Raw genomic sequence first — 11,081 nt, forward strand, 5'->3', positions numbered from 1 at the left:
CTTCTCTTCTTTCTTTTTCTTTTTCTTTTAATAGCTTTTTTTTTTTTTTTTTTTTTTTATTTGGCGTTGGGCCAGTTTGTCTAATGCGTGTGCTCGAGCGCTGGCCGAGTCCGCTAGAGCACACTCATGCTATCAATTTCCCTCCTGCGGCGCATGCGCTTGGGCGCAAATGCGATTGAGTGTCAGTCTGGTGCACTCAATCCCTTTCCTTGGTGGCTTTCTTCCAAACTTTGAATTTCTCACCTTAAATCTGCAGTTTTCCCTTAGCAACCTACAAAACACTAAAATCACAAAACTAATACAAAATGTTAGATTATAATACAACTAAAGGATTAACGGATGCAAATTAAGGGGCTCAAATATGCAATACTTGGCACTCATCACATCCCGAGCTTCATCAACGAGAATGCAAAATTTGGTATCCTCAATTTCTTTTTTAATCGCATTTCACACTTTATTTGCAATGATATGTAGGATATTGAAAGAACAACGAGGATTGTGTTCTACCCCCAAATAAAACACAAAAGCGATTTATATAAGAAAAATAAAACGCTATGTTTAAAAAAAAAACAACACAAAAATAAAGAACATTCACACAACCACAACCACAAGATTTTGTTGACGAAGTGAAAAACCCTTTGAACACCTCAAGGGAAAAACCACTCCGGGGCAGCCAAACCTAGGAAATCACTATATGAAGATTCATAGTTACAGAATAGACGATACACATACCCTTGAGCACCTATAAACTTAATAAGAACGACAAGCCTCACAGCTTGTCTTCATCGTGACCACCTTCATGTAGCGCATCTCCTTACCAAACATTCAGTAGACTTCTTTATGGTTGAGTGATGTGTATGGTGTGGTTTGAAATCAAAAACAAAAACCCAAGTGGTGGAAAGCTTCAAGCTTTTTAGGAAATTCCATTTGGTACCAACAACGGTGAAGGGTATTACTTCCATGAGTGATAATAGCAAACCTTTCTTCATTGGGAACCTCCAAGCTCAGAAGAGCATAAATGAAAGTGGAGAGGTTCAAAGAGTTCTACAGAAAATGAGACAAGTATTTATAGATCTGACATTTTACTTATTTCTTTCTTAACAAGGATTTTCTTCCGTTATGACGGGAAGGTCAAAATCTATATTTTGAGCCATTCCCGTCATAACGAGAGTTAATCCTCATTAGGACGCAAGAGTAAAAAGTAGATCTAAATACCCATCACGAGCCTGTCATAACGCATTAGCTGACGGGAAACCAAGGAGTCTAACTTTGGTCCTGATACATATCCAGTCCTAACGGGGTTCCTGACGAGAAAATAAAGCCTTCAATTTTGCTCTCATCACTTGTCCCGTTTTGACGCGACTTTTGACGAGAATCAGAAACTTTTCATTACATGTCTCATTTTGATGGTGTTTCTGACGGGAAACCGGAGAACACTCCTTTAGTCTCGTGCTAACACCCCATCCAACAAGGAAGGTAAATAACTCTAACAAACATCCAATCTTCACCCCGACACTTGGGGAAAAATGAAAAAATACAAACAAATGTTTTGATCATTAAATAAGGCCAAACTAAACCTAACAGATTTCCTTTGGAATTTTGGGTGATGCATATTTGGCATTTTTGAAGCATTTTCCAAGACAAGTCCTACAACATCATCATTATAAATTGCTAGGAGCTTTATCAATTCAATGAAGTTACCTTGATTTTTCGAGTCAAAACTTTCATCGTGATCTCTAAAGGCACATGCTTGGAATGCTAGCCATTGAACAGTATCTATAGAGGTTTTGAGCCGCAACCGATTATTCTACGTTCCTTGTAATGTTCTTTTTTCAACTAACATGTCAATATGCTGTGGCTGATTCATTAGATACTCACAACAGTTCACAGCAATTTTATGTGGTAAATTTGGATATTTTCCCATATGTCCCATAAAAGAACTATTCATCCCATCACTTACCTTTTCCAATTGTTAAAACATTTCACTATAAATGCATCTGATCCTCGACAACCTATTGGTTTCTTAGCAAAAACATAACATTGAAGACAAAATATAGCATCCTTTGATTCTGAGGACTGCAACCAAGTTGAGTATGTCTCAAACCAAGAGGCTTGAAATCAGTGACAATTATAATCTGTTCCTGAAAATGGATATTCCAAAAGCTTGGGTCGACATGGACCGGCTTTAATATAAGCACGTCGGATGTCATCTTATAAGTTAACAGGAAATTCTCATATTTGTGGACGTAATCTTGGATCATGTTGCAAAAAGGTAGCATTCATTTCTTCAGGTTGAATTCTTGAACATTTAGAAGGACGCTCATCGGTCACTGAAGCTTCAAGATCCGTTGCTAAAGGTCTATCTAAATGTGTATTAGTATTAACTTCTGATTGACCCGCGTCTTTTTTCTTAAAGAATGAATCAAGTGTTTTTGGCTTTCCCATATTTCTCTTAACTTTAAGAAAAATTATAGATCAAGAATTAACCTGAAAAATATCTAGAAGTATAAAATTTTTGTTTAGAATTTCATTATTTTTCCTATTACCACTAACAAGTGAAAGAATGCAAAATAAATTAATGAATTCAAACCTATCAAATTAACCAACAAAATCTAACAATGAAAACTAAAATAAAAAACTTGTATAATTTTCTATATCAAAATACCCATTCGATTAATATCATGGCATCACAAACACTCAATAGTACAAACTACTAGCAAAATAAACTAATCATGATCTCTAGGGTCCAAGAATAATATACCTTTTAGTGTGATACCTCATTCTTGCCAATCCTGGAATTGGTGATGCCATACCACAATGTGAGCTAAATTTGTTAAACCTATTTATGAAAAAAAAAAAAATGTTAAAACCTGATCACATACTTTTGGCATCTCATCCATAGATCATAGTCATGTGACTCAACTCCACTCATAGCTACTAATTGAATATTATAAGATCATTACAATTTATAATTTATTATAAAACATATAAGCTGAAAATACTAGATTGCTCACTATTGGAGCTTTCTTCCAAATTCCAATTGAATGCTAAGCTCAGACAATAAAAATTTTTTTAGCTCATTTCCTCACACAACAAGTCCTTTTTTTTTTCTTTGCTAGATGTAGGAAAGAAAAATTCAAGCAAAATTTTTAGAAAAGTGTCCTTCAGCTATGACCTGTCATAGACTCAAAGTATATATAAAATAAAAATAAAAATAAAAATAAAAACTGAAGGGCATCTGTGTTTGTATTCATTTATCACATCTAACACGATAAATTGTACCAAAAAAAAAAAAAAAAAGTGGAGGAGAATATGGAATGGAGAATGTGAAGGAGGGGAAACGATTGATAGCCTCAAGAGTAATGATCTCCAAGTTGATTACCTTTTGAGTTGTTGCCAAAATTCACAAGAATCGAAGGGAAATAAAGGCATCGACTCACCAACAACAAAATAAAATAAAAAAATCAATTAATTTTTTTTTTTTTAATTAAAGAAACAACAACAACAAACAATAATACATGTGGTGTGGCATAGACTCACCAAACTACAAACAACAACAAAATTAAAAATAATAATAACAATAACAATAATAATAATAATAAAATACAGAGTGGTGTGTGACCAAACAACAAACAAAAACCTTCTTTTTAAAAATAAAATAAAATAAAAAAACTAATGGCACCGCACTGACCTATCCCTTTCTCAGTTTCTCTCTCTCCCTCTTGTTTTTTTTCAGCCTTTTATTCTCCTTTGAGTCTTTTGGTTATGCCTTTTCATATGATCGAGAGAGAAAGTGAAAGTCTTTTGCAGATGCCAGACTCACCGCACAACTTTGGGCTTCAGTTCACGGTTCACCAAAGAATCAAATTCAGAGATAAAGAGTTGCAGTCTTGTAGATATACACCGGCAGAAAAAACAAACCAGCTTCAATCTTCCAAGCTTTGATTTTTCGTCAAATGAATGATGGATCTAGAGAGATCCACACAGCGTAGCACACACTTTCGTTCTGAGAGACAGTGTAGAGTAGTTTTGAAAGTGAAGAGAGAGGTGAGAAGCTAAATCTAAGATATTAACGTATGCAAGTTAAGGGGCTTGAATGTATAACATTCAGCACTTATCAGTTCACACCACCAAATTTCTTCAAATGATCAAATCAAGCAACTCCACCATCTCTACTCCCTTCTATATGCCCCACTTTTCTCATTTAGCAACCAACAAACTAAATAATACCAACTACATTGTTTGGGTGTGCTAGTTCCACCAAATCCTGAAAACTAATGGCCTACATAGAATGTTGATGGATCGGAGCAATGCCCTCCCAGGCCTCCCTTAATACATTCCTTCTTCTAACAATAAATCTGTAGACAAGGATCATAGAACCCTCAACCCAGAGTTTGTTTTATGTGAGAAAAATGACTAGTTTGTTTTATTTTACCTCATTTCTAAAGTCCATTCGACGAAAAAAAGTATTCGTTTGGTAAAAATATTAAAAGCGCTTTTAAGGGTCCAAAAAACTTAAAAATTGTCAAAACACACTTTTGGCAAAAGCTTAAAAATAAAGTTTTTGCCCAAAATCTCTTTTGGACTTAAAGGCTTTATTTCTCAAACGCAATCCTAAACAGGTTCTGAATCATTTATAGTGCCAATTACTGAATATGTGTCAAGGGACCAAAAGCTATGTCGGTTTTATTTGCAATGCCGAATCCCTTGCAAATCAACTAACTCTCATTGGAAAGTTAGTGGGAGGAGGATCTCAACTTTTACATTGTGGGAGGTTTAAGCCCACAATACAATCCTTTCGTAACATCATTTTCATTTGCCATGAAGGATGATTCGATGACCTTGGAAGAATTTTAATCTCAGTTCCTGAGTTATGAGCAATTCCTTGAACACCATAATACTACTATCGAAGCAACCAGCTATGCTCTGGCGAAGCAACCATTTTAGTGGGAAGCAAAAGTTTGGCAATCAACCTCTGCACAAACAACATAATTTCATAAAGTTCGATCTTGTTTTGGGAATATTTTATTTTTCGCTCTCAATTATATTTTTGTCATTGTATTCCCAACAAAATTTCAAACATCTAATCATGAACAATCTCTTCCATTTACTAGTCTCATTGCTCACTTGGCTCGTCACAAGCATGTTCCTATTTCTTCTACTGAGCCGTACGTGAGGTCGCTCTCCGCTTTTTCTCTTAAGACCGTTCAATGGAGTCACTCTCATATTTCTCAAAAACCACTTCGAAGTATAGATTCGGTTGCTAGAGCAATTGACCAGGCTGGACTATTTTTCATCAGGACCTTTTGTTACCTTATCTAATGCAATGGCTCGAATCGACTTTGTTCTACGTGGCTGATCAATGTTTGGATTAGATTGATGAGATAGACGCTCGTTCTCAACAATGTTCAAACGCCGAATGTGATAAGTGGTGAAACTCTAGTTGCCATTCAAATGCGACTTACTCCCGTTTGAATGCGAGAGCCTCATACTCTATTATTTCTTGACCAAATTTCACATTAAATTCGATTCTTTTTCAAGGTTTATATGAGTCTCATAAGCCATGATTTTCAGTAGACGCTAAGGCTATTATTTTGTGGTCTTTGAGAGTAACTTTATCTTCCTATGCCTTGATTTTTTAACCTCTCATTCATTCCATTAAACCACACAAATCAAAACCTTGAACCAACGGAATTCTAGGTTGCAGATGAAGCTTTATAGAAGAAACGTCAAAATTTATGAGCTGCTGCGGTAAAAGACAAATGAATCATTTGTTAGGTTTTTACCCATAATTTTGTAAACTAAAATTGATTGTAATTTTTCTTCTATAGTGGATACATTTAATGTAGTTTTATGTCCCATAATAGTTTTACTTTTACAGTGTTTTTCAATAAATTTCTACTATATTACTAAAATTGTTGTACCTTATTGCTTTACTACTTTATTTAATTTTGGTGATTGTTACTGTGGTTTGGATATTTTTTGTCGGTTGTGATTATTTGCAAACGCCTATTCACCTCCTCTAGGACTAATTTAGGGTTATTGGACCTTTTTCACAACCAATAAGATAGTTTTTGGTTCTTAATATAATTTCCTTCCACATATTATTAACAAGGTCCAATTCGGTCCTATTATTCTACCTCAGATAGTAGTTTTCAATATCAACCAATCACTTGATCCACCAAGTGTGGTGTGTAAGATTTTTAATGAAAGAAATAATTGGTGGTTTGGCAATTGGCATCACCAGAATGGCTTTGATGTTTCTAATGAGGGTATCCACTTGCACATATATTATAAACAAAGTCAATCATAAAAATAGACAATAATTTGTTGTTTTTGTTGTTAGTGGAAAGGAAGCAAGCTCCCACCATCTTCAAAATTAGTGGAATCAACTGTCTTATAATGAAGAAAAATCTGAGATTAATTATTAGGAAAAGACATTTGGGCCCATACATGGAAGGAGGGTTGTTATGATGTTAACGGATCATCGGTTTGATTGGATTTTGGGTCATTTATTGTCTGTATATAACCTAGTTTTTTACTTAATAGATAATTTTATTTTGGCTAGCTGGAGTATCTCAGTTGGCTAGAGCGTGTGGCTGTTAACCACAAGGTCGAAGGTTCAAGCCCTTCCTCTAGCGATTTATTTTGATGCCTTCTGCTTTTCAGGTTTTATTTGCTTTTGTTTTCTTCTTTTTCAATTCATTATACATGAGATAAAAAAGACTTTGAATAATCTAATTTAATTTCCTTTCTGTTTTTGCCTCTTTTAATATGTCTTCTGCCGATCCTTTTTTCTTTTGCTCTATGTCTTCAAATTTATCAAATTGCAGTTCATTTATTTTTCAATTAATATTCATTCTCCCTAAGATAAAATGGATGGCTTAATTTCTCTTATGTTCTTTGTTTTCTACCCCTTTACTCACTCCATCTATTTCCATTTATCAAATTGCAATTCATTTGTATTTCAAGTCATATCTCATTTCCATTTTTTTTTTCTTTAAATTTAGGAAAAACTACATTTACCCATCTCAACGGCTCAATCTACCACTCAATTTGTTATATCCCCCAATCTTTCAATTTGTTTAGATTTGCAATGTCTCCCTTTAAGCAGTAAATTGGTATGGTACATTAACCAGATTGAAAGATTAAGGACATTACAAATAAGATGGTAGTTAAAAGGAGAAAAATGTCCCCTTAAATTTAATATGGAAAAGGGGAATCTCTGGGTTGAGTTGATGACTGAGATTACCTTGTTACAACAAATTGCGCTCACATGTTCACGAGAAGACGTTTTCTTCTATGTTTTGGAAACTCTTCTAATCATTTTCTTCAAGTAGATTTTCGTTCTGTGGCTTTAATTATAGCAGTGAAAACAACATAAACCAAGGCAAAAATTAATCACGTACGGACGACCATATTAGGGTCACTAAATGGAATATAATAATGCAGGGATGAAAGAAGCCCAAACATTTATCTTAAAAAAAAAAACATTTATCTAAAAGGGAGCCCAAATAGATACTTGACCCACGGGCAACTGCTGGGATTCATGACAAAATATCCCATTATTACAACATTTTAATCCGCAAATTGATTTCCCATTTTACCGGCCAGGAGCATATATCAATACTTGCCCCTCCATGAATACCACTTCAGCTTCAACTGATACCACAAAGGAGGAATACCCAGGACCCCTCGTGACAACCTTGGATCAAACACATCAAACTGTACCCGGCTCAGGGAGTCCAAGAGAACTTGGGCGGGAAAAGCCTGCAGAAGCACTGGGCGAGCTTCAGCTGGCACTGTTCCTGCTAGTTCACGAGCCTTCTGTAAATGAAAATTAGCAACGGATGCCATTTCAAAGACTGCATCACACAGGCGCTCACGAGAGTCCAGACGGATCTCTGAACGACCTCCCTCTTTCACCAGCAACCCGTGATTGGCGGCCACTTTAGCGGGTATGTAAGAAAAATGATGGGTACGACTAGCATGGTATGGCAGTGACTTAAGCAGTAAAAGGAGGCCACTTGCTTTACCAATGTGAGATGCTGCATGATCAGCTGCAGTGGACCTGATACCACCGGCCTGAAGTGTCATGTACAGAATAGTTGATACAGTATCCTCACCATATTTCTCCAACTCTTCAATTGTTTCAGGAATATCAGTAACCTCTCTTCTTGCATCGTTGATCCGAGCTTCAACAGACCGTTTCAGCCATGCCTTGCTAATTTTATTCTCAGAGATCACTGATGATAGGGCCTGTGCTGTAGGGTGCTCAATTAGCTTTTTAGCATACATTTTGTCTATAGCTTCCTGCCACCAGACAAGGCGCATGAGACCGATCCTGGGATCAGAAGCAACATCCATGGCTCTTGCGGTTTCAACATTAAAGGCACGGAGGGCAAAAGCAGGCTTCCGCATGTGAGGGGGAAGTTCAAGGAGGCAGAGGTAGTGATGGTAATCATAACTTCGCACTTGTTGTACACAGTAGGAGAAAGCTGACCTTAAGGTACTAGATGCAGAAGTACCATTCATCAAATCCACACTGTAGTTCCTCCTGCGGACACATAACTACATCAGTAATAATACTACACAGAACACTGAAAATAAGAAAACTGAACATCCACTATGTTGTCTCAGTGTTCCTTGTTGGTAAAGCATATTGAGGGGGGGCAAATGAAGAATCAATCTATCCATTAGGGAAATCTTTCTTAGGAACTGATCCTGCTTTTGTTGGTTTAATCTTCCAGCTTGTCCTATGAATGCAGCACGAAATTTGTTTGTCTTTTTCTTTTCTAATAACTTACAAGCTAGCAGAACCTATAAAGTAGGAGAAAAATCAATGATGCAAAATGGAGTTCAGAAAATATATAACTTCTAGAATCCATTTAATATTGTCATTTAAAGTTTTCCACATAGCATATAAAGGTTTCTATCAAGCTAGAGGGAGTGTGAGACAAAACGGTTTGTCTTCCAAACCCTCTTTGTGCTGTTTCACAGTTCCAAATTGAATGTTGGTTTAACATCTCAATGCTCCAAACATCCCTTGAAATTTTGTTCATTCTCCATTAGTTGTCTATCAAGTAAGAAACTGCTGCAGAGGTTTAAGTTTTAAGGTTTTAAGAGCCTATTATTTTTGTTGGCAGAATTTTTTATATTTTAAACTGATGGATAGGATTCGGACGAAGGACAGTAGTGGTTCCTTCTACACATGATCAGCCGCGTATACTTCTTTTGTAGTCAGCCTCTTTTGTCTCTAATACAGAGCAATAATCATGGCTTAAAAACATAGAATCCAGCTGAACAAACAGTACCATTTACGGGAAGAAACAAGTTGGGCTAAGCTTAAGCATCCATCCAGCCAATACAACATATATATTATACCTACTTACACCATTTCCCATAAATCTGTCAAGCAACAAAAATCGTCTTTATGATACTAAAGGTGCAAGTTCACAGTATATTACTGGGCAGGATTTCAACAGTCTATAGAAGTGCTTCAGGCTGATCACATTATATGAGAATTAGGACATGGAGTTGGCCGAAGATGCCTACGAGCATAAAATCATCCCTAAAAAATAGTACCTGAATAAATATCATCTATAGCATCCGAAAAACCCACTAGAGCTCGAATCATTGAAATCCTAGCCAATGCAGAGTGGCTGATAACTTATCCTTTCAAGCAGACTCACCTAAGATTCCGCTACTCATCTTCCTTAACCAGCAGGCTTGGCCATTAACTAAAACGTACAGATAGTGGTATGCCCACAAAGGCACTAGCCTATTTGAACCACTCAGTTCTTTGTTTAGGAATAAAATAGATGACCGAAAAAAAAAAAAGGTTTTATTGATTTACACAAACAATCATATATACGAAGTTGGCAACTCTACTTAGATAGGAGTGTCAAGTTGGAAATTAAGAAAAAACTTTGGTGATCTTGAGAAACTCGTCAATTTACGCATCATAACAGCAAAAGCATAACTCCAAGTTCATGGATCTTTTTATCTTTTGGCTAAAGCAGTTTCGTTGTTCATAAGTTTTCAACGAATAGAGACAATAGAAGTAGTGGGATGATTCCATACGGCAAAGAGAAACGTGAGTGAAGTAGAACCTATAGCCGATATATAAGAGCTGGATCATAAACGGCAAATGCTATTGGTACAACATTGATTCCAAAAGTTTGGGCAGACAATACCTCATTACCAGAAATTCAAACACTAGTTAATTAGTTCATCATTATGCAAAACCTGGACAAATGGGTTAACTGCAACGAGCTCGAGGAGACTAATGTGCCATGTGATGATGAGCCTTCTTAAAACTTAATTCACATTTTATCAAAATGGGTTTATGACGCCAAGAAAAATTGTTCAGAATACTTGTCATAAGGTGAATACACTAGTATAAGCGCAAGCACTGACGGTAATTAAGAAAACAAGAAGAAGCAAAGTCCTTAGGGAATTTTGTCAAACAGGTGAAGAGCATGCCGATAGACTTTTCAGATATATACAATCACTGCGCAAGGCACTTTTCGAAGTCACAGTCCAAGAACCCGAGTATATTAAATTAAATCAAAGTGAATAAAACACATCGTGTAATGGTGGATGACACATATCAGATCTTCCAAGGAAATACTGAAGTGGAAGCTTACCACGAGAGAGAGGAGTTTCGTAGCTGAGAAAGCGATAGCTCCAGCTGAAACGTATATGGTCTGCGCACCGCCAAAATTGAGAGAGAGAGAGAGAGAGGGGGGGGGGGGGGGGGGGGGGAGGAGCAAAGCACAGGAAGCCCAGAAAAGAATTTGGTTTTCTATTGGGATTTGGTAACATTCACGTCCGGATCACAAAATAGCTAAAATTTAGTTTTAATTTTTAATTTTTATTTTTTTTCAAATCTTTTACTTGCAGCTCAACATTTTAGACCTTTTACTTATTCATGTTCATTTTTCTATTTAAATATTCTTGGCCAGAAGGAAAAGAGTAAGGAAGATCCCATTTTTTATAGAACTTTTGACACACTCAAAAAAATGTTGAATTTAAAAAAAAAAAAAAAAAAAAAAAAAGACTTAATAAAGTAAATAATT

General features: G+C 36.0%; 1 protein-coding gene and 1 non-coding gene across 2 annotated transcripts; one reads left to right on the forward strand and one right to left on the reverse strand.

Annotated features, from left to right (window-relative positions):
• The first annotated feature begins 6,567 nt into the window (after window positions 1-6,567).
• On the forward strand, window positions 6,568-6,641 carry TRNAN-GUU (transfer RNA asparagine (anticodon GUU)). Its single transcript has one exon. It is a non-coding gene; the product is annotated as a tRNA-Asn (tRNA).
• A 762-nt stretch (window positions 6,642-7,403) lies between these two features.
• LOC132175457 (uncharacterized) lies at window positions 7,404-10,758 on the reverse strand. Its single transcript, XM_059587410.1, has 2 exons — window positions 10,650-10,758; window positions 7,404-8,557 (listed from the first exon to the last, which is right to left on the reverse strand). Exon 2 carries the CDS (start codon window positions 8,533-8,535, stop codon window positions 7,624-7,626), a length of 912 nt encoding a protein of 303 aa, XP_059443393.1. The 5' UTR covers window positions 8,536-8,557; window positions 10,650-10,758; the 3' UTR covers window positions 7,404-7,623.
• Window positions 10,759-11,081: the final 323 nt, after the last annotated feature.

The sequence above is a fragment of the Corylus avellana genome, chromosome ca3, assembly GCF_901000735.1.
Source record: "Corylus avellana chromosome ca3, CavTom2PMs-1.0".
In the NCBI taxonomy this organism is placed as follows: Eukaryota; Viridiplantae; Streptophyta; class Magnoliopsida; order Fagales; family Betulaceae; genus Corylus; species Corylus avellana.

Bases quoted from the DNA above. Each gene is read 5' to 3' on its own strand.
- LOC132175457 (XM_059587410.1), bottom strand. From the start codon at position 8,535: ATGAATGGTACTTCTGCATCTAGTACCTTAAGGTCAGCTTTCTCCTAC.